Genomic DNA, 23,825 nt, shown 5'->3' with positions numbered 1-23,825 from the left:
TTAGTAATTACGTACTTCCTCACATCTTTTGGTAATTACGAAACTGCCCGATATCTTTCAATGACACAAGTGTAGTTTTTTACTTTGTTTCAAGAACTGAATCTAAAACACAATACACTAATGTCTTTATTTAGATTTAGTGCAATAAACCTTGTTTGTCTGGTACTACTCTTTGTTTACTATTCTTCCTCTCTCAAATCTCTGTAATACTCACTGATCCAATTCTCTATAATGGCAACCTCTTGCCTCCTCTGCTCTTTGAGCCACTCCGGGTCACCTTTTGTAGCAGCCCTGAGATCCGCATGGTGAGCTCCTGTTTCACACAAAACAATGTCAGGTTTCTAATTTTTGCACAATCTGTGTATGACTAACTTCCCCAACGTTAATAAACATAACAAAAGTTACCTTTCTTGGTCACAAGCGCAATGATGCTGCTTGAAATGTTCTTCAGCACTCTGAAATTATATGATATAACTGATCTGTTAAAAGCTACAACATTAAAATGATGTTTGTACACATTGAGATGAGAAGTACTACTTACCCTCCACGGCTCCAAGGATCCTGCAACCCATTGGAGAATATGATGTTGCTTCCGAATCTCTTCAATACTGTCTCTATGCTCTGCACAAGATAACCAAAGAGCTGATACTGAATCTCACAGCTAAAGAAACTGAATCCAATGGAGGGGAAGGAAAAAAACTGACCTTTCCGCCAAATTCTGTGGTGATCCAATGGGGTCGAGGCTTGACTCCGTATCTACTCATGCATTGTTCTTTAAATGCCTCATAGTCATTTTCGTATGGAGGGAGCATGCTCTGGTTCGAGCAGCTCATTGGCATCACCATCTCCGTGCACGCCTGTTTCCATATAATAATCATATTGTGTCATTTATAGTTTCATCACATAAATGATTTCTTGCTCTAGAGTCTATAAATCCATCGTGATATGTTATATCCCTATCTAAGCGAGGTATAAACTTCAGTCAACCCCAAATGATCAGTAAGGACAGTCTAAACTTCATTCAAACTCCATTCATACATTCTTTGAATACAGATGAAAATCCTATTTATGAGATTACCTGATATTGCCAACCATTGAGTCCATGATCATCAGATTGTTGTTCCATCTCGAAGCATTTTTTTGATCCCGAATAGTTGTAGTATAAGCTTGCAGCAGCAAAGGCACGGTCAAGATTACTAGATCCTCGAGGGAACCCGTCGATGATCTTACACATCTGATGGAAAAGAAAAAAAATTCAAGAGAATAGTATACTCGATGACACACTTTGGCGTAATGAATATCTCACCTGCTCCACGGGATAACCAGGCAGTGATGCCATGAAATTAGCTGCAGTTGGATAATTAACCATGGCTGTATAAACAAATGCTCCACTTAACCAATCTCTGGCTGAATATATCGAATGAAGGCCTCTGCAATTCAAGTAAAATAGAATCGTTTAAGGTTTTTTTTTTAGAGAGCTTAGAGAACAGACAATAGATTTCACTGCAAGTTTGAAGATAAGCTTTAAAGCATAATTTACTTGCAAGTTCGGAACTTTTTGCTGAGTTCTTGTAAGCCATTTTTCATAGTTGAAAGTGCATCTAGCTCTTCCCAGCTTCTCTTGATGACTTTGAAACAATTAATACTTGCATCCTGCTCGTAACAAAAGTTCATTATAATGTCACTTTAGTATGAAAATTTCCGGAAACAGATCATACAATACAGTACCTTGAAATCCTGAGAAACGGCATCATAGAAGCTCGTCAACGGCACAATGTTATCGAAATGAAGTATTGGAGCGGAGGATGCCAATGCACCAATGGCTATGTGGGGATATTTGAGCCTGAACCAAGCTGCAAGCACTGTTTCAAGACATGACACACAACATAACATAGTTTATGAGAAATGATGAGTAATAATGAGGTGCTATCAATTTTAATATTCCATTGAAAGAGGTGGGTGTGAGCTTACTTCCACCATAAGAGCCACCAAAGACAACCACGGGCGATGCCTCGGACGACAGATTCTGCTTCAAGCTTCTTATCAGGATCGCAAAATCCGCCAAAGCTTGCTGAGAGTTTAGGTAACCCAATGTCTCAGCTGACTTATGCGACTTCTTCCCAAATGGTGTTGATTCTCCATAGAACCGGTGCTGCAACAATAGGAAACAAACAGACAAAACACCACTGTAAAAAATTTGACCCTCATTCTACAAGAGATGAGATTACATGGTATTTGAAACTCATACTTCAATAAAAACAAGAAGAGCCCGGAACTTGGGAGCAATATCGGACATGAAACCGGTGTTTGTAGCAAACCAGTCGATGTCTCCTTCATTTCCGGTGTAGACAAAGATGGGGCCACCTTTGCGCCAGAAATGGCTGTTGATGAGGTACTTCTGGTGGAAGACTTTGTAGCTGTCTGGTGTGAAACTGAAGTGGTCAAGATTCTGAGGGAAGTAACGAGTCTCAAAAGGGAACTCTGACTTTGACTTGGAGGCCTTCTTCCTTTGTCTTAGAGAAGAAAGATGGTGGAAACCTCCCGGATAATACGTTGCCTCTGCAACAACAGAGAAGAACAGTAACACAAGACACAACAAACAAGTAGACATTTTCTTTCTCTCTTTCTCTCTCTCTCAAAATAATAGCAACTCAGATACACGCAAGGAGGCAGAAGTGGAGTGGGTTTGTTCTTATGCTAACATAATTGGTTTTGCATTCGTCAAACTTTTGTTTTCCCAAGTAAACTCTTTTGGAGCTTGTGAAGTGAAAACGTGAGTAGCATCAGAAAAGGTTTTGTCCTTTTTCAGAACTTGTGATGATGATTCTGCCAATCTGCCTCTCCATCTCTCTCAACTCTCAAGCATGATGCTGAGTGCTGACACAAAAAAAGAAGAGTAACAACAAAAAATCGAACTAACACACAAGTGGCCGTATGGTCCAAACAAAGCCAAGCTCCATCTCCAAAATAACAAAATTTGGCTTAACAAAATTTAGATAAAATCCAGTTGGTTTCTTCTCCCAAAACAGAAAAAAATTCCAAACTGAGAATACCAAGGAGGCTAAAAGATAGAAAAGAAGCAACTTTCTTATCTTAGAATTGTTTCTGATAAGAGTTCTCAAATTAATTCAGATCTCAGCACCAATAATTGCACACACCAGAACCTAAAGAAGACTATTACTGGTTTATTTTGAACAATCCCACCGCAAAAGTCACAATCTTGATCAAAAACAAGATACAAATACAACTCCACATCAGTTTGTTATTGTCACAACTCACAAAATTAGAGAAAGCTGAATTGAGCACCACAAAGGCACAAACTTTGTTCCCAAAGTTGACAGCTTTCATAATTGTTTCTTCTATTCTTTTAATGGTTTAGGCCCACAATTAACTTTTTCCAAACAAACCACTCACAAGGTTAATAGCCTAAGAATTACAAGTTTCAACATGTTCAAAGCCTAGAACTTTCCACAGATTCTGGTTCTGCTTTGAGATCTAATCTAACCCATTACTCTAACTGTGATTCTTCTACCAATTATGCATTTGAACAAAAGTTTACAGAACTAATCAAATGAAAAAAAATCAGTTTTCTTGAGCAAATCATTGTATGATGTGAAGTGGCATCATCACAATTCACAAAGGAGCTCTCTTTAGTAGTGGGTACCAATTTGTAGCCACGCCAAGAAACAGAGTGACCTCAATGTCTGGTCCACTGAATTAGAATGTATCAGCATAGCATCCAAGAAGAAGAAGACCAAAACAGGGGTAATTATATAAAGAGATTATGAAAGCGCTCAAGAAGATCATCATCGCGCTTAGGTGGCTCGATCGATCAGGTAGTTTGGAGATCATTGGCTTCGTTTCCACCGGAAGGTGAAGACGGCGAGACCATTGTCACTTCCGGGAGCAGAGGCGCGTACTTAAACTGATGAGAATTGAGAAAACAGAGCCGATTCTGACACTCTGCAACACACAAATCCCAGAATATTAGGGTTTAGTAACTCGTGACTAAACCGAAATAAACCGGAATCTGAAGTTGACCTATATTAACCGGAAACAATAGGGGTTATACAGTATATCTTCTTTCTCCCACATATCAGGGTTTCATCGAGTTAAACCATTACTTGAATTAAACTATTCTTGAACTTACAAAGATCATGAAAGCAAGTACATTGTATATATGTCGATCTAAGTTATAAATATGTCAAAGAGTGAGTTTAAACTATAAACGTTGAAAGCATTTGATATGCTCATAGAATCATATATAGTCATGGTGATGATAACAAGAAATCAAGATCATATACAATCATAGGATTAGTTCCCATGATATATCATCTTTTTAATGTTGGAATTGTGCATTTCAGTATTAAAATATCCCAAAATGAGATAGATTTTTGGATAATATATATAGGATATTGAAATCTAGTTAAGTTTTGGGATTAGTTAGGTCACATTTCTAACATGGTATCAGAGCCTATGATTAGATTTAATAAGTAATTTTTTCACAAAAATGATTTCCAATCTATTTGATCCATCTAAGTGACATGATTTGTTATATTTCTGAGATGTGGGGTATAGAGAGTTTTCGTTTTAAACCGCTTTTCTTCTATATTTCGAAAATGGCTACTAGAATATCTCACACCAATGATAGGATAGATTTTAGCTAATATATATAGAACGTAACAAATTTTTTTTTTCTTGAGCTACCTTTTATATTCGTTAGAATACATTCATATATGGTATTATCCAAAAAGCTATGTCATCATCAATGTGGGATAGTATAATAGTTATCAAACAAACTCTCTCCAGTGTAAAAAATAACAAAAAATTGATTGTTATTCTTGATTATTGAAAGGAATTGTTTATTAGTTTTGATTATTCAAAGGAAAGGTTTACTACTTGATGTATTAGTAATATTCACAAAGCCTAAATAACACAAACATAGGAGAAGGAGAAGATAGTAGTCGGTGAAGAAGAAAAGAGGCTCATAGACACGTACGTGATACGACGAGCGAAGCCTTACCATAGATAGAGACGAGTGGATGGATAAAGATAGTGCAAGCCCATGATTCTTACTTGTTATATTTTGTTTGTAACTACATGATAATGAACATGACATGTCAATGACTCATTCCGGCAAAAACAAGAAAGTATAAAACTTTTTTTTCTTTTGGTTTTTGTTCTTAAAGTAAAACTAAAAGAACAAAGAAAAAAAGAATCTACGAAATACATTTGTAGTGACTAATTTCAGAAATTATAACTTTTACATACTTCACCTAACAAAAACAATGTAAATACATACCATTATAAGTCAAGCGAAATATATATTTTTACGATAGTCACTTTCAAAATGAACTAAGAAAATTTCTAAGGCTATAGTTTGTCCGCGAGAGTAATGGGAAGAGTGACTGATTGATACCAATTTTGGTGGGAAGTAATTGTGGGGATCTCTTGATGTTATGATGATATGGTTTTTGTGGTCCTATATCAATTAATCACTTTGCAAGTTTCTTTTTTTTTTTTAATTTATTTCTTTCTTATCGTCCTTTTATCCAAACTCTTGTGGTTCTTTGATCATCTTTAACTACCCAAAAATAATTATGTGATGAGATTTAGCATCTACTTTTCTTCTTATATCTCTTCACCTACTATGACTTAGCTTTTTTGGTGAAATTCTACTTCTCTTCTCATCTCTTCATCTACAATTTTTGTGTTGTTGTTGGTTTCATAATTTTATGAATTGTACTCAATTTGATTGATAGATGATATATATTACTAAGATAACACATGTGTAATGCGATTCTCTAGAGTTCATTAAATTAAGAGTTAATCAACAGTTAACATGCATTTCAAAAGGTTGAAATCACAAAGATTAATATATATGTTTGATAATCTTCAAATATAAATTATATATATATATATATATATATATATATATATATATATCAATCTTATCATTTTTTGTTTCCCCAAAAAAGATAACGAACTATGTATCAAAGCTTCCCACTCTCAACCGTCGTTTAAATTTTTGATAATTTATAAAGAAACAAAAAAGATGACTGAATAATTTTTTTATTTTTTTGGTGACTGAATAGTGGAATATTGGACAATAAATCTTTAATTCTTAAATGATACTATATAGGCCATATATTTTTAGCTACACTTTTATTTCTTATAATTGTTGGAGATATTAAATTATATATACTACTTCACTAAAATAAATATTGTTGATGACAATTAAAATTGAATTTTACGTAATAATATAATAGTGATGAATATTGTCACGGCAACGTAATAAAATTAGAGAGATAGACAAAACACGTGTAAGGCATTGAACCAAGATAACAACGTTTTGTTCAGTAGTTCCAAAAACCGCTTTTGGCTTTGTTCAATTTCGTTGTTTACCAAGTCATTTATCAAGTGAACTAGGAAACAATTCTATGGTTTAAATATTACCTTTTTTTATATATAACTAATCAGTTTGAGTGAATATATGGTCTACATTTTATAAAATATAAAAATTACAAAATCAATATCCTATATGAAAATAAATAATGCATTCCATATTTGACACTTAATCACTAGCTATTGGATGATATATATATATATATAATATTTTTTTTTGTCAAACACACATTAATTAAAATAATACTTTATAGTAGTCTAAGCAGGAGAAAAAGAGTTTTACAAAATAAGTTTCTGAAACATATATTCTAAAAACGAGTTAGACAATCAGCTTTAGAGTTATAAGAATTAGATATCTTAGATAAGAAGAACAAAGAAAAAAAAGGTGCGAAACAACCAAATCCATCTAAAGTTGTATCTTTTTCATGAAACTTACTTATGTTGTTTCTTTTTCTTTAGTTATGCATTGTTTGTTCTAGTATTTTTATTTCATCCAAAACTTTGATGCTATCTTTTTCTTTGTCAACAATTTATACTACTAAAAAATTGTGTTTAACCAAACTGATAAAACGTTGTTTACATGTAAAACAAGATGTGGTAAAACACAAGTAATCTTTGCTAATTTATCCGCTAGAATATTAGAATTACAAAGAATTAAAGTCAAAGTAAAAGATGAAAACGATTTCTTACTCTTCTACTTTTCTACTTTGATGATATCTCTTATATATGATGCTTTCTTGCTTTTATATATACTAGGTTGGTACTCGCACTACGCCGCGAGATTGTTCTTCTGTTTTTTCTTTATTATCTAAATAATTTTTGTTTCCATTTTCTGAAATAATATTTTGTATGTTGTTTGATCAAAAAAAATCATTATTAATATAGTTTTAGTGTTCATTGCTAGAATTTTTGTTTTTAGTAGCTTTTAATATTCATTCTTAAATCACATCTACTCATATTGTAAGGAATTTAAAATTCATTTTTAATGTTCTTAAAACTTTCCCAATATATTTTTTGACAAAAAAAATCGGAATATTCCATTTTTAAAAACGGACATCGGGAGTTAAATACATGCATGTTTGTTAGTGTATGAATTCAAATACATTGCTTTGTGGTTGTGTATAAACCAATGATGTAGGACCAAAGCTATTCAATAATAACCAACAAAACGATCACACACCAAGAAAACTCTCTTCTCTTCTCCTTCTCCTTTCTGCACCATACAATTTTTTTTCATCTTCCTTTCTTTATCCTTTTCAAGATTTTTCACTTATCTATCTACCTTTCTTGCTCTTTCACCACTCCTTCCATTAAACCTATCATTAAACTCAATTCCCCTCTCTCTCTCTTTCAACACTCAAGAAGCGAGACACAGAGGAGAGAGTCTTCTTCTTCTTCTCTGTTTTGTCTTTGTCTCTTTGGCTATATATACATTGTGTGAACAGAACACACAACACACTACTTAGTTTTCTTTGCGTTTAGGTTTTGTTTTCAGACAACAATGGCTGGGACTGGATTGTTTGCAGAGATTATAGATGGAGAAGTCTACAAATACTACGCTGATGGAGAGTGGAAGACTTCTTCCTCTGGTAAGAGTGTTGCCATCATTAACCCGGCTACAAGGAAGCCACAGTACAAGGTTCAAGGTAATGTCTTCTCACTAATGTCTTATAAAGTTTCATGCTTTCTTGATTTCACCAGAACTAGAGATCTTCTACATATGAATAGTTGATAAAACAGTTGAAAAAATGGGAAATTGAGATTAAATTAAGATAAACAACCTAAGAATCTCCTAAGAGAAAAACAGAGGAAGTGAAAGCAGAGGATTTCAAGATAAGATAATGTTCTGTTTTTTTCTTTTAAACACAGCATGCACGCAAGAAGAAGTGAACGCGGTGATGGAGATGGCGAAATCTGCTCAGAAGTCGTGGGCGAAGACTCCTCTTTGGAAAAGAGCTGAGCTTCTTCACAAAGCTGCTGCGATCCTTAAAGATAACAAAGCTCCCATGGCTGAGTCTCTTGTCAAGGAAATCGCTAAACCCGCCAAAGATTCTGTTACTGAGGTCTCACTCTCCTCTCTCTCTCTCTTTTTGCATCAGTTTCTTTGGCAGATCTCTGATGTTTGGTTGTGGTGAAAGGTTGTTAGGTCTGGAGATTTGATCTCTTATTGTGCTGAAGAAGGTGTTAGGATCTTAGGTGAAGGGAAGTTTCTGCTATCTGATAGTTTCCCCGGTAATGACCGTACTAAGTACTGTCTCACTTCCAAGGTATAATCTCTTTGATTCATATGTCTGCATCAATGGTTGAAGTTTTACAAATGTTTTGATCAAATTGTGTGTTTCCTCTTCTGAGCTACAGATTCCTCTTGGTGTGGTTTTGGCTATTCCTCCATTCAATTATCCGGTCAATCTCGCTGTATCAAAGATCGCTCCGGCTTTGATCGCCGGGAACTCCCTTGTCCTCAAACCTCCAACTCAAGTAACTACAAAAACTTCACACTGTTTTAAAACTATATGTTATAAACATTGTTTTTAACGGTCTGTTTCTTTTAGGGAGCTGTTTCTTGTCTTCATATGGTACATTGCTTTCACTTAGCCGGTTTCCCTAAAGGACTTATCAGCTGCATCACTGGAAAGGGATCTGAGATTGGCGATTTCCTCACTATGCATCCTGCTGTTAACTGCATTAGGTATATATATACATTCAACAAACAGGTCATGTTCCTGTTACCTACTAAAATTTTGGATGACCGGTTTCAGTTTCACGGGTGGTGATACCGGAATCTCAATCTCTAAGAAAGCTGGTATGATCCCTCTTCAAATGGAACTTGGAGGTAAAGATGCATGCATTGTCTTGGAGGATGCTGATCTTGACTTAGTTGCTTCCAACATCATCAAAGGAGGATTCTCTTACAGGTAATCTAGTTAACTAGCTACAATGAGTGTATTAATTAACCGATAATTCTATCAAGTTTTTAACCGCGGGTTTTATCTACCTTAACCAGCGGTCAGAGGTGCACTGCGGTGAAGGTGGTACTAGTGATGGAATCAGTGGCAGATGAACTTGTTGAGAAAGTGAAAGCTAAAGTGGCGAAACTCACGGTTGGACCGCCTGAAGATAACTCCGATATCACAGCCGTGGTATCGGAATCTTCAGCTAATTTCATTGAAGGATTGGTGATGGATGCTAAGGAGAAAGGAGCAACGTTTTGCCAAGAGTATAAAAGAGAAGGTAACTTGATTTGGCCGTTGCTTTTGGACAATGTTAGACCGGACATGAGAATCGCATGGGAGGAACCATTCGGTCCTGTTGTGCCTGTCTTGAGGATCAGTTCTGTTGAAGAAGGGATCAATCATTGCAATGCTAGTAACTTTGGCCTCCAGGTTTGGCTATTTTTGTTTAGTCCGGTTTATTTTAGTTTGCACTTAACCGGAGCTTACTCAAAACACTTTGATTTAAAGGGATGTGTATTCACTAAAGACATCAACAAGGCCATACTGATCAGTGATGCAATGGAGACAGGAACCGTTCAGATCAACTCTGCACCAGCTCGTGGACCGGACCACTTCCCTTTCCAGGTAAATCAAAAATTTCTAGACTTATTTTTTCCCTCGGTTATGACTTAACCGTTCAAGCTAACTAGGTTATGGATTGGAATACACAGGGACTTAAGGATAGTGGAATAGGATCACAAGGTGTGACAAATAGCATCAATTTGATGACTAAAGTGAAGACCACTGTCATTAACTTGCCAACACCTTCTTACTCTATGGGTTAGTATCCCTTTTTTCTATAATGTCCATCATCTTAGAACCAAATCAAATCAAATCCGTCGTGTTTGTATCGGATTAAATCGAAAACTGCGAATAAAAGGGAGTGATTAGTGTAACTATGTATTATGGTTTGTAAGCTTTTATGTAACCAAATAAGAGGATATTATGGAAAGATGAGTGAGAGAGCTTTGGTTGTGTTGTGTTTTTATAACAGGGGACGGTTTCATCTCACGACTGTGATGTTTCGAGCACACAAAGATCCATTTGATAAATCTTTGGTTAATGGTTATAACTTGAAATAATTTTGTTTTTAGTTAATGGTTAAAATTTTAAATATTTATACATCTTAAAGGTAATCGTTTGAGACCAATCTCATCGATATCTCCGTGGAATTTTCCAAAATTTTACTACAATATATTATTCTTTCAGATGGTATATCGAAAGTACAAACTGGTCAGATGAATATTTTTATGTTCTTGTATGGAGTTCTGTCTGATTCTGATCTGACCCATCTAGCTTTTAGCAAAAACAAACACCAATGGTTGGGAAAGGGACGATTTGTTTAGTTTCAACTATTACAATATTAGATTAGATAGGTTTTTATTAAGTTTAGCTTAGATTAACTTGGTTTTGTGCGAGTAATTTTACCATTTACAGCATTCACAATAGTCAATTATGACATATATATATATATATTACAAAAATACAGCAGAAAACTCAAACTCAAACTCAAAACCCCCCCTCCCCCCCCCCCCCTCTCCCATGGATGAGTCATTCAACAAGTGGAAAACCATAAGTTAAGGTTAATTGGGTATTCATGGTTTGGTTTAGCTGGAAGTTAACATAACTAAACCTAATTACTTAAACCATTTGATAAAAAAATTACCTAAACCATATTTTGGACTTTAGAAGATTATTACTAAAGCTTTACATATAATATTTTTTACCGCGTTTTACATTTATTTTGTTTACACTAAAATGCCAAAAAGCTCAAAAGATAAAATAAATTAAAAAAAAAATCATATACTAAATAGATTTGTGTGTATACCTCTTTTATACACATAGAGATATATCTCAATTCTCATTTGCGTTGGAGTACAGTAAAACCTCTATAAATTAATAACGTTAGGACCATGAAAATATATTAATTTATAGAGGTTTTAATTTATTGATAAATTAATAATTATTAATTTATAGAGAGATTTTCCTAATTTGGAAAGTTTTTCAAAAAAATATCTAAAATAAACTCTAACAAAAACTAATGTGTTTATATATACATATATTTTGAAAATTTTACCTAATTATTAATTTATAATATTGATGGGACTATATATTTACAAAGGATTTTCAAAAAAATTATTATCTTATTATTTTATCGATATATGTCTAAAATTACACTGGTCCCAAGTTGGGACCGGCGAAATTTATTAATTTATAGAGTGTATTAATTTATCGAGTATTAATTTATAGAGGTTATACTGTATATATATAGTAAAAAATTCAGTTTTTACAAATTTGTTCCATTATTAGTAAGAAAATTTATGCTAGTTGTTTAGAAGTAGAAACAAGTTGTCTTAAAATGGTGTTATATGTGTGATTTTATCTCTCGTAAATTGAAATTACGTCAATCCACTCGATATGTTTGTACATGAGCATGAATTGAGAAGAATATGAATAACATATGATAACTACAATTATGATTGATTGGACATGAACCAACTTTACACACAAAATTTTAAGTTTCATAAATTATGTAAAAAATGTTCGTTTTAAAGCATGTAACACTAAAAGAATTTCTAGCAGTTTTAATGCCCAAAAAGGTATTACTGACACCAAATTTTAGTTTTAATGAAAATAAGAGCTCAATTCTTATTCAAACCCATTTATCATATTGATAGCTTTTATCAGTAATGATATTATGAATTTCTCTATATCAAATTCCAAGTGAGATGTCCAAAATCAAAGGATGGAGGGTAAAAATGGACGAGGAATCTATAATAATAAACATCACCAAAAAAAAAAATACTATGCTTTGCAAATGTGGAGTAACCATAACGTCTTATGGATATGGCATGTCTTTCGGAGTAGTATCAAACTTCCAAAGTTGACATATGTTAGTAAATGAGAACCATGACAATAACACATCAATAATTTTTTATTCATTTAGGAAATTCTCAATCTCGAAAGTAGAATTCTCCCAAAATACTTAAAACAAAATTGTGATCATTTTAGTCATATGTGTAAACTTTTTCGTAAAACTGAGTCTTTAATTTCTTATATTATAAGTGAAATATAGAGCAATATATAAATGTCATAAACTAATTCATTTATTGTTAATTGATTTAATGAATTAGAAAACCAGTGAAACTTAATTAACTTGTATATAGAAAAATAGATTACAGATTATTCTAAATGGATGACAAACAGTGGTTGAATGGTAAGATTTTTTTTATGAAAAAAGATTATAATTGAAATAAGACAGTGACAGCCGAATGTCAAGAAGAAAATGTAAACGAACTATGATTTAAATTAAAAAATCAGTCTCAATTTGATCGATGTAAGAAAGAAAGTCTACTACTCTCAACTCTCAATTCCCATCCTTGCTTGCATTATATATTGAGACATTAATATTTTATCTTAATATACGATGACCAAATTATTAGGTGAAAGAATATTTTAAGAAGTTGTGGAAGTGTAATGCTCTCTCTCTCTTTAGTTTAAATAATTTAGCTGCATTTAAAATTATAATCATTGTATAAAAATAAAAATAATTTATCAAATTGACAATTCTGATCATCCATAACAAAAGTAGAGTAAGTTTATATATGTAACTTCTTTGTACATAAACTTTTGATATTGTATTAGTTCAGTACACACTAAAACCTTTAGAGAAACTCTCTTGGATAACATTTTTAAGTATTTTTCCAAAAATACTACCATTTATTTTTTCTCCAAATATACCACAAAAGTTTTACTTTTCCAAAAATATCATAAAAATAAAAAAATTGAATTTTGAAAATGTATACATTTTTTGTTTTATATTTGGGTTGATTATTTATATTAAGAGTATAGTTTTTATTAAGAATATAGTTTTTAGGGATAGGGTTTAGGATTTAGGATTTAGAAATTAATTTTTAATGCTAAAAATTTTAAGTTTTAGTTTTGTAGTATTTTTAGAAAATAAACTTCATAATAGCATTTTTGGAACAAATACTCATCTTAGTGGTATTTAAGAGAATTTTTCAAATATTTACAAGTTCAAACTATTTATATATATTTATTTGCGAAAAATATGTGTAATTGACTTAACTTTAAATATAGTTTTATGTGGTATATGCGGATTGAGGTGTAAAGGAAGAAATGACAAAGACGTATACCAAGATACACCTATCTCCAGTTTAAGTGTTATCAGAAGAATGTGATAAAACATATTTTTATGACTTCCAAATTACTTTATTAAGAACAAACAAAGATAATTACGCAGTACTATTTGTTTAAGTACTTCCATCAGTCCATGTCGTCTTGATAATAATACTAATTATATGCATCTCTCTCTAGGTTTGTTTTGTAGTACATTATTTATTTGACCAACATTTGCAATTAATAAATGAGTGTAATTAAAGCCCATCTTTAATTTCTCCTCTTGTGAGTTTGTGCTAACACAGAATGTCCCATGTGTGCTTAAGTACTTCCATCAGTCCATGTGCTTAATCACGCAGACTAGTTTATTACTACTAGTCCATTTTTTTTTTAACGTACTAGAACTCGTCTCATAGTATAACTATATTACTTTACATGTCTAGTTACATAAATACTTTCATATTCTACTACGATCTACCAAAGAAAAAAAACTTATTATGTTACATATTGGATTTTTCACAAGAACAGTTTATCTTTCAAAACGAATTCAATTTCTATTTTCTAGCAAAACCTGAAATACTTAAATGTGTGTTTTTGTTCTTAATGTATAATGATATTACTAATTAACAAATAAAGATTAATTAATAGCGGAAGAAATAATGTCAAAGAATCGTATATAGTTTTAAGGCTTTTAGTAATGAGATATGTCATGATCTTGTGTAGTTCCAAATTTCAAAGAATCGTATAGTTTTAAGGCTTTTAGTAACGAGATATGTCATGATCTTGAGTAATCCAAAATTATGATATTCTATCGATTAACAGAAAATGAAATTTTATCATTTTGAAACCTATAATTCGGATAGTGGGAAAGTGGACACGCCAACTAGAAGACGTGTCCCTTATATTGTTCGATTATATAACTTAAAAAGCTAATATGTATTACGTATTCCATATGTGTATATATGCACTACACACATGCACATACGTAGACATACATGAACGTAGATGAGCATATATACTGACATAACTCATAAGTGTGCATAACATGAGAGAAGATACATGCACCACAGTCTCACTCACATACATGTACTTTTATAAGTACATATGTTTTCAAGAATGAAGACTTTTGTTATCTATATATATATTTCATTAAAACTCGTTCATCATGTTGTAGCAATCGAAAAGAAAAAAAAAACATTATTTCTGAATACAAAATACAAACCTCGAAACCCTAAATGTATTAGTGGATCCAAAGAGAAGAAGTGTCAAACATCCGAACACAAAATTAAAGTTTGCAAATCTTACAGTTTTAATTATTTATCTAACTAAAAAGATTATATATGTGGTGCTTACTGTGACACAATAATATATATAGTTTAAAGCTATTAAAAAAACAAAAAAAAAGAAATAAGAGAGAAGAAAATATATAGTTATAAAAAAATTTGGAGCTCCAAGTCATGATCTATAGGGAATTTCATTTTTAAAATTATATTATCGTAATTTGTGATTATTAATCTCAAATACGAATATCGTTTTTGGGATAGGATGTTTGTGATCTTGGGGACAACACAAAAACAGTAGAATTTCGAGATAGCACTAGTATCATATTGATGAATGTACCTAATCTTGTTTTTATATTTTTTAGATAATTGTCATCGTGGAAAGATTATAAAAACATTTATTTGTATCTCTATGTATATTGTAAGAATAAATTGAGAAGTAGATTCACCGTTGGGTAACTTAGGTGGTTCGGGGACTAGTTAATGGTCATCCATGACCATCTCTTGAATCCGATCGATCGAAGAATATAGTTTTGGCTTGATCATTATTCTCTTAGAGTGGAGTTTTTTGGCATTCTGACTTGTGATGACCACACTAGCTACTACATCGACAACAATTTTCGTGTACACACAAAAGTTATTAAAATCACCATGATGTAAATAAATTATTCAACCATATATCAACTTGAAATATATTTTTACTTGTTATGAAAAATCATACATTTGAGTTATATATAAAATCATACTCCACAAAGAAAGATTTTCTAGCCTTTCAATGCAATTTATTGGTTGATTAATTAAAAAAAATTGTAAAATTCAAGAAATATTAAATGAAAAGAACTGAATTTACTGTTGTTTTATTGGTTAATATCTATAAGAAAATGTTTTGTACAAAAATTAATATATGCATGATTAGCTGTAAAAAGGGATGATTAAGATTTGGAGTAAAGAGAAACCAAAGTTGTAGACGGAAACGAACTTAAAGAGACCAAGATAATCATCTATTCATCATCACAATAAAAAAGTATATATACTACTCCTTTTAAAACTATCACAAAAAATGATATTTTTAATTAAAACCCTACATTTTTAAAATAATAATATTATCTACAAAGACTACAACAATTTTTCTTTATAATAATAAAGCCAAACCTCAACATTTTCAACCTCCTCCTCCCCAAAAAAAAAAAAAGTGTAGAAAAAAGCAGAAGAAGAAGCCTATCATCATCATATCATCATGATGAACTCTTCTTCTCTTCTAACTCCATTTTCTTCATCTTCTTCCCATATCCAAACTCCGACCACCACCACTTTCGACCACGAAGACTTCCTCGACCAAATCTTTTCCTCTACCCCTTGGCCTTCCGTCGTAGACGATGCTCATCCTCCTCCTCCCACCGATGGCTTCCATAGCCACGACGTCGATTCAAGAAACCAACAGATCATGATGATGCCTTTGAATGATGGCTCCTCCGTTCATGCTCTTTACAATGGCTTCTCCTCATCTGGATCTCTTCCTAACTTTCATATCCCTCAGGTGATCTATCTCTTTCTTTTTAGTCTTTATGTATTTATATCAAAACGTTACTAATGATAAAATATGTATATAGGGATCGGGAGGTGGAATGATGAACCAAGAAAGACAAACGCAAACGCAAACGCAACCGCAGGCAAGTGCGTCTACAGCTACGGGTGGTACGGTGGCGGCGGCTCCGCCGCAGAGTAGGACTAAAGTCCGAGCTAGGAGAGGTCAAGCAACTGATCCTCATAGTATCGCCGAAAGGGTTAGTTTTATTTTATTTTACTTTATAATTCAATTTTTATTTGATTTTGTTCTATGCATATTAATTCGTAACAGTTACCGAGAAAAGTGTCGAAATTGATTTTTTTTTTTGAAAGTTTTATATTTTGAGTAATTTGTGAAGTTTTAAAAATGTTATAATGGGACAGTTACGAAGAGAGAGGATTGCGGAAAGAATGAAAGCTCTTCAAGAACTTGTCCCAAACGGCAATAAGGTAAATTATTTTTTGTTTTAATTCATTTTTACTTTAGTTTCATAAATGAAAGGTTTTATTTTAAATATTTAAAATTAAATGAATCATTAAGAGAGAAAACCGTCACTTACATCATTTTAATAATCATCATCATCATCCACTCTGGAATTGTATGATCTATAATCCCATCTAATTATGAATTCTGATTATTTACAAGTTAAAATATCATAACTCCACTGTTATAATTATCTCTTTATATATATATATATATATATATATATAGTTCTAGACCTAGAATTGAATTGCAGTATACAAAATTGAATTCAAGTGTCAAATTAATATATTTTTTTTTACTCATATAATTGGTGGTTCTTTTAGTCTAATATATATAGAGAGATATAGTATAGTAGTATATCAATCAAATGATTAAAACACTGATTAGCTAATTAATTAGGCTAACAATAATAAAGTTAACTAATGCAGTAGTAATAAATGGGGTTAGGATCTCACTCAGTTCTGACAGTATTAATTTAATTATTTGATAATAATTGACAGACAGACAAGGCATCGATGCTCGATGAGATTATAGATTATGTCAAGTTTTTACAACTCCAAGTCAAGGTCAGATCTTTTTACACTTTTTTTTTATTACATGGTTACTTTTTTATTTTTAATACAAGATGGTAAATCTAGTTTTACAAAGTGATGGAAGATTCTTTCTCTTTGCCTTTTATAGTTGACATATCAAAAAAAAAAAAACTGACATATATTATTGAGTACAATCTCTATATATCATTTAATCAAAATATGGGTCTCTGCAACTAAAATTCCTTATGCTCCCTCCTAAATATTTTATATAAATATTAATGATATTTAATTTTCTGAATTTTTATGACATTTACACAGGTTACATAATGGATATATATTTATATTAAAAGTAGTGGACCAGTGTACTTCAGAATTCTGTTTTTAAATTTATAATTATGTATGTTTTAGGTACTGAGCATGAGCAGATTGGGAGGTGCTGCTTCAGTTTCTTCTCAAATCTCTGAGGTACTTAATTTCATTATCTCTACTCATTTTTTTTCCAATAATTTCCAATAAACATAGATTCAAAGCCAATGTTAAAATTTACTAGGAAAATAAAGAAAATGTTGTGTTTTTGTGTGTTTCAAAAATAGATAAATCGTGCAAGAAGTTCAAACAAATTTTATGTAAAAACAATTCAAGCAACAGAATTACATATATTGATAGATATAAGACAAATCCTAAAATTCTAAAATATTAAACAAAAGAAGAGCACGCGTGCCGACAAATGTATTATCACTTTAGGGTTTCACTTTCATGTTTTGTCTTTTTTGTTTCTTTTAATGACTTTTTTTAAAAATTTATTCAGGCAGGTGGATCTCACGGTAATGCATCCTCCGCCATGGCCGGAGGTAACCAGACGGCCGGAAACTCCTCCAACGACAGTAGCATTACGATGACGGAGCATCAAGTGGCGAAGCTAATGGAAGAAGACATGGGCTCAGCCATGCAATACCTTCAAGGGAAAGGTCTCTGTCTCATGCCAATCTCTTTAGCCACCGCCATCTCAACGGCCACGTGTCACACACGTAACCCTTTGATCCCTGGAGCTGCCGACGTCGGAGTTAACGTTCCTTCTTCTCCTAATCTTTCCGGTATGACTATACAGTCCACGAATACAACAATGGGTAAAGGTAACGGTGTAACTGAGGGGTCGTTGTCTATTGCTGTTAAAGAAGCTGTTTCCGTTTCGAAGCCGTGATAACGGCCGTTTACTTTTGGGGGTTAGGCAGAGAGAGAGAGAGATACGAAAGATAAACAAAACAGAGATAGTGGGATGAAGTGGGAGATAGAGTCAAAGTCTACGAAGAATGAGGTTGAGTTGTGTTGTTGGCCTTATGGGTTCTTTGAACGATGCCGTATTTGTCGTAGAGTTTTGTTTCTTTTAACTACTACTACAGTACTACTACAAAACCACTCAAAGGGACATTTATTTTTCTTTTTCTTTTTTTTTTCTAAATATCTTTGCAATGTTTTTATTTTATGAATAAAGTTGACTTCTGTTTATCCAAATATTAATGGTTAGGAGAAAAAAAATTATACATTTACATATCATATATGACGTACATATCATATATGACATATCAAAGTCTTTTAGAATCTTTAAGTACAAGTTGGACTTATTTGGAAAATTTGGAATACTATGGAGAAGTTGTGCTGAAGAAACGTATGCATAGAGAGCAAATCTGGTGTGGATGTGGCTCGACACCACCTTTGGTGTCGGTTTACACCAATATATGACGACAACTGAATTTTGCACTTTTTTAACTTTTGAAAATTTGCAAATTTTTTTGGTTAGTTTTCCTTCTTTACCATAAAAGCCCAAATCGTGTTATATATACATTATATGATTTTTAGGTCAATGTTTAGACTTTAGACTTATGCTTGATTTTCTGGAAACTTGAGAGAATAGCTTAGTTTTGGAGAAACAAATCAGACTCATCATCCGAGAGAGAAAATTTCAAAAGTCTCTTACTTCTTTATTTGATTTCTTAATGCGATTTATTCAGTTTATGAAATTTGTTTCATTCCTAATGTCTGAATAGTTTGTTTGTTTGTTAGGTTTAGGATACTCATTAGAGATTTCATGACTTGCTAGATTAATTTGTTAGTTAATTAGGATTGATAAATTTAATTGTTCTTCACTGTAGGTTGTTCTTAATGTTAAATCTAGACTGGCCACCTGAATTTTAGATCTTAGGCTAATTGATTTGACATGGAAGTGTGATCAATTAGTAGACAAAACCTAGGGTAAGCGAAATTACTATTCACAAAGGAATTTGGTAAACATATCGAGCTTGACATTAATGTTAGTTTTTTTTTCTAAACATATCAAACTTGACATTAATGATAGTTTTATCTTTAGGATTTGCAAGGGAATTTGGAATTCTAATTTTTAGACTTAGATAATCTTCGCATCAAGTCTTAAACTTAAAACATAAAGGTAAAATCAACCAAGTTCCGATGCGAAGATTACCTAAGTCTAAAAATTAGAATTCCAAATTCCTTTACGAATCCTAACGATAAAACTAACATTATTGCCAAGCTCAAAATGTTTACAAAATCCCTAAACCAAATATCTTTGCCAATAAGTAGTTTACTCACCCTAGGTTATGTTAAGTAATTAATCACAATTTTATGTCAAATCAAATATATCTAATTTCCATGTGATTAGTCTAGATTTAACTTTAAAAACAACTTATGGAAAAAAACAGTTACAGTTATGAATTCTAACTAACAGCAAACCTAGCAAATCATGAATACTGAAATCTATAATGAGAACTTTAAACCTAACAAATATTCTATTCAAACATAGTGAATGAAACAAACATTAGAAACTGAATAAATTGCATTAAAAATCAATAAAAGAAGTAAATGAGTTCGAAATCTTCTCACTGCATGATATATCTCCAAAAGCTTTAAAGCGATATTTTCCAAGAGTTTGCGATAAAGAAAATTATATTACAGAATATGATATGCTCAAATTTGTTAGTTTAAAGTTATGAATCCTACAATCATAGATTCCAACTTTATCGTTAATACTACAAACTAGATTTTAACCCGCGGTACACCGCGGGACGACATTGTAAAATATATTCTTTTTATTAATTTTGTTTGGTATATATATAAGAGTGTATTACTATATTTTGATTGTTAATTCTATGATTTAACCCGTAGAATATTATATGATAATTTATTTTTTATATAATCGTAATTTAATCAAATTAATAAATATAATATTTAAAATAATGAAATGATATTGACATAATATTTGTTTACATAATATAATTTCATATTAAAATATTTTGTGAGTTATACAAGACAACCCGTAAAATATCTATAATCATAATTATGTAAATTATAACCCGTTCTATCACATGACCCGTGCTACACAATTATCAATCATACTTTAGTACATCCATTTTTGTATCGTTTAAGTAATACATCTGTTTCTAAAAAATCAAATTGCTGCAAAAAAAAAATTATATATTTTTTATACATACAGTATGTTTATGTAATAATATAATTTTAAAAAGATTTGATTGAAATTATTCATCAAAAGGAAATATCCAACTGTTAAATATCATATGTAACACGTATGGTTATCTAATAAGTTGCTGGTTTGTGGATTCAAATCTTTGCAATTGAATTTGAATTGCATAGTGGTTCCTAAAGACTTTTTTTTTGTTGCAGAAAGAGGAGTTTAGTTATCTCTAGTTTGGTAATAAGACTCATTTAATGATTCAAAAGTCAGGAATTCCAATAATATACGTGTACTTTACAATTTAAGGTTATGTGAGAATTGTATTGTAAACATACTCTCAATAATAGCTAAAAACAATGTAAATGGAAGGATTTCATGTTTCTTATACTAATCGTTTTTTCATTTGCCTTTGTTTGACATGTCCAATTATCAATGTTTTTAGTTTTTGTTTTTTAAAGAATTCAAAAACTAATATAACATAGAAGCTAGATGTAGAAAAAAAAAACAAAGAATAACAATATATGAACATTTCTCCATTGTATTTTTTTCCAACACTCATCGCATTAATAGTTCTAAATTTCTAAATAATAGATACACAAAGATGCCACATGGTGACCAAAAACAAAAAGAAAAAGAAACCACATACATGTCATTTGAAAAATAAAATAAGATTGGTCAAACCAAAGCTTTCAATATGTTTTTCCATTCTCAAAGAGTCATGGAAACATCTCATAGGAAGTAATTAAACGTTGTTTGCTTTTGGTAGAGATCGAGGAAGTGTTTTTCGTATTTGGTGAGTGTAGATTGTGTGAGCGAGAGTCCTATTTGTATTGGTGTGAAAAGATTGCAGTTGCCGAAAATTTTGATGAGCGGTAGAAAATATCAAAAGCAATGGAATATGCTAGATTTTATAGAGATATTTTAGGAGTAATTGGTATTCTATATAAGTAACAATTCTTATTTGTTAATGTTTGTGTTATGTTTTGATAATATTAAAAATGGAAAATCTGTGACCGTTGAGATTTTTAAGGCCAATATTTTTGGGTGAGATTTCATTAATTTTAGCATAAGAACGTAATATTACCATAATAAATCAGAAATATTTATGGTAAGATTTTTTTTGTTAACAAAATCGAAATGAGTTATTTTTTTAACTATTAATCCTTTAAAATGTTATATTTAAAAAAATGGCAAAGATTTATGATTACAAATAATACAAAATAAAAGAGTATGGAGTACACACAGGAAACAAGGAAGACGATCTCAGTTGTTGGAGATCCTCAAGGGAGAATCGTGTGAGGATCCTCAACAATTTTGTTCCGGTCTTGGCTTTCCAGGTTGAACGCTAGGCCGAAAATTCTTGCTTTGGATTATTTCGATGAAAGACTATGTTTAACTTTGATTTTCTATGGAAATGTTCTATGTTTAGGCTTTGATTTGATGACAAAATTGTTGAGAATGACTCTGTTTACACTGTAAAAAAAAGGAGCTAAACGAAACTTCTTCTGTAATCACAATTGGCCAATCAAGCTACAATGTGAGATAAACTTATGAAAGTATCTTCTTGTGGTTTGTTCTTTTTCTGAAAAGGATCTAACAGTAAGCAACATACATGTGAGATAAACTTATGAAAGTAATCGCAAATTCGCAACCACTGAATTTTTTCTGAAGCATGAGCCTTTTGTACTGTAGTCTGTAGAGGTTGTAGATATGCTGAAAATTTTGCCATTGTTCGATGTAGTATAAGCTTTTCATAACTTTTGTTATTGTTTTCCCAAATCAGAGCCTTTTAGTTGTCGTAGATTTACTTCTTTTTTTAGCGTATGACTACTACATTCTAGTTTGAAGTAGTGGTGTCTGCAAAAGATGGGTTAAGTGTTAAAGAATTTAGCAAACTAACTAGCGATTATAGATTTTTACGGGTGTGTTGTTCCCGATGGTTGAAGAGCAAAGTCTTCAGCAGCAGATCATGTTGGTTCTTTTACTTCTCATGTTTAGAAGTCAAATCTCACTTTTAACTGCCCTCAAAAGCAATTAACTGTTGCAAACTTGCAACCACTCACATGTTCATAAGTTCATTATACTTCCTCTCTATCATTAACACACAAATTAAAAGATTGTTATAAAAATTTTGTTTTAAGAAAATACAATAACAAAAGATCATATATTATATCCGCCTAAACACTATTTAACCAATTAAAAAACAAATAATTATACATACAAAAAAATATTTATTAGGTTATTAATTTTACTCTAGAAATGTAAAACATTCTTTCAAATGAAAAACAGAATTCTCCGACGACCAAAAAAAAAACAAAACAGAATTCTCTTAAATACCATTAAAATGAATATTTTTCAAAAATACTAGAATCAATGAACAAAAGCAGTGTCTTCCTTACAAGGGCAACATGGATAAAATCCAATTCTGTCTCAAGAAACAAAACATGCTATAAGGTTGGTGTAACTTGTACGAACATGAATAGACTTGTATTAGCCTATAACATGATATAACGTCAACTAATTCGCTTGCTTGTAGCAAGAAACATACTGAAACTGTTTTAGCCTCTATATATATATATATATATTTAGATTGATCCAAATTAAGAGATTAATTACTAACCATATAACATGCTCTTGTCTCGGATCTGAGGATGTATGGGTTTCGGCTCAGAACTTTTTTGATTATTCATTAAAAAAGATTAATTACTAAATTAAATCATAAAATATTACAGTTAGTTGAGTTATTTTCATACATAATTACTCTTTTCTGCTTTGCTAGGAATAATAGAAAAATCAAATTTACCCTAAAAAATAATTCCAGCGATTTCAAAAAATATCAATATAATTTTAAAAGTCTGACGGATTAGTTACGACAGATTTGTTTGTGTACGACAGATTAATTTGTGCATGACATATTTTATCTGGCAGACTTATTTTAGT

At 31.7% G+C, this 23,825-nt stretch overlaps 3 protein-coding genes across 4 annotated transcripts; 2 read left to right on the top strand and 1 right to left on the bottom strand.

The window, feature by feature from the left end:
* Positions 1–32: 32 nt before the first annotated feature.
* Positions 33–3,916, bottom strand: LOC17888029 (lysosomal Pro-X carboxypeptidase). The gene is made up of 10 exons (XM_006294022.2): positions 2,249–3,916; positions 1,972–2,152; positions 1,729–1,862; positions 1,541–1,653; positions 1,307–1,430; positions 1,079–1,234; positions 705–857; positions 542–621; positions 406–455; positions 33–313 (listed from the first exon to the last, which is right to left on the bottom strand). The coding sequence occupies exons 1-10, from the start codon at positions 2,609–2,611 to the stop codon at positions 180–182; spliced, it is 1,488 nt and encodes a 495-aa protein (XP_006294084.1). The 5' UTR covers positions 2,612–3,916; the 3' UTR covers positions 33–179.
* A 3,895-nt stretch (positions 3,917–7,811) lies between these two features.
* Positions 7,812–10,489, top strand: LOC17888517 (NADP-dependent glyceraldehyde-3-phosphate dehydrogenase). Its single transcript, XM_006295737.2, has 9 exons — positions 7,812–8,051; positions 8,275–8,468; positions 8,544–8,672; positions 8,764–8,883; positions 8,958–9,094; positions 9,165–9,320; positions 9,410–9,788; positions 9,867–9,983; positions 10,070–10,489. The coding sequence occupies exons 1-9, from the start codon at positions 7,907–7,909 to the stop codon at positions 10,181–10,183; spliced, it is 1,491 nt and encodes a 496-aa protein (XP_006295799.1). The 5' UTR covers positions 7,812–7,906; the 3' UTR covers positions 10,184–10,489.
* A 5,517-nt stretch (positions 10,490–16,006) lies between these two features.
* On the top strand, positions 16,007–18,845 carry LOC17888434 (transcription factor bHLH66). 2 transcript variants are annotated; one of them, XM_006294439.2, is made up of 6 exons: positions 16,007–16,355; positions 16,429–16,602; positions 16,769–16,834; positions 17,369–17,434; positions 17,810–17,866; positions 18,210–18,845. In XM_006294439.2, exons 1-6 carry the CDS (start codon positions 16,056–16,058, stop codon positions 18,600–18,602), a joined length of 1,056 nt encoding a protein of 351 aa, XP_006294501.1. In that variant the 5' UTR covers positions 16,007–16,055; the 3' UTR covers positions 18,603–18,845. The 2 variants fall into 2 exon arrangements, with proteins under 2 accessions (XP_006294501.1, XP_023639342.1); XM_023783574.1 differs by lacking the exon at positions 17,369–17,434.
* Positions 18,846–23,825: the final 4,980 nt, after the last annotated feature.

The sequence above is a fragment of the Capsella rubella genome, unplaced genomic scaffold (assembly GCF_000375325.1).
Source record: "Capsella rubella cultivar Monte Gargano unplaced genomic scaffold, Caprub1_0 scaffold_4, whole genome shotgun sequence".
In the NCBI taxonomy this organism is placed as follows: domain Eukaryota; kingdom Viridiplantae; phylum Streptophyta; class Magnoliopsida; order Brassicales; family Brassicaceae; genus Capsella; species Capsella rubella.
The sequence above is the reverse complement of the archived record's forward strand: the minus strand, read 5'-3'. Positions and strand labels throughout refer to the sequence as shown.

What these genes read in the sequence shown, in the direction of transcription:
- LOC17888517 (XM_006295737.2), top strand. Translation starts at nt 7,907, where the DNA reads ATGGCTGGGACTGGATTGTTTGCAGAGATTATAGATGGAGAAGTCTAC. An exon ending in AGTACTGTCTCACTTCCAAG is followed by an intron (nt 8,673 to 8,763) that starts GTATAATCTCTT and finishes TCTGAGCTACAG; the next exon opens with ATTCCTCTTGGTGTGGTTTT. An exon ending in CGGACCACTTCCCTTTCCAG is followed by an intron (nt 9,984 to 10,069) that starts GTAAATCAAAAA and finishes TGGAATACACAG; the next exon opens with GGACTTAAGGATAGTGGAAT.
- LOC17888029 (XM_006294022.2), bottom strand. Translation starts at nt 2,611, where the DNA reads ATGTCTACTTGTTTGTTGTGTCTTGTGTTACTGTTCTTCTCTGTTGTT. An exon ending in AAAAAGTTCCGAACTTGCAA is followed by an intron (nt 1,431 to 1,540) that starts GTAAATTATGCT and finishes CTTGAATTGCAG; the next exon opens with AGGCCTTCATTCGATATATT. An exon ending in CCACAGAATTTGGCGGAAAG is followed by an intron (nt 622 to 704) that starts GTCAGTTTTTTT and finishes TATCTTGTGCAG; the next exon opens with AGCATAGAGACAGTATTGAA.
- LOC17888434 (XM_006294439.2), top strand. Translation starts at nt 16,056, where the DNA reads ATGATGAACTCTTCTTCTCTTCTAACTCCATTTTCTTCATCTTCTTCC. An exon ending in CTAACTTTCATATCCCTCAG is followed by an intron (nt 16,356 to 16,428) that starts GTGATCTATCTC and finishes ATATGTATATAG; the next exon opens with GGATCGGGAGGTGGAATGAT. An exon ending in TTTTACAACTCCAAGTCAAG is followed by an intron (nt 17,435 to 17,809) that starts GTCAGATCTTTT and finishes TGTATGTTTTAG; the next exon opens with GTACTGAGCATGAGCAGATT.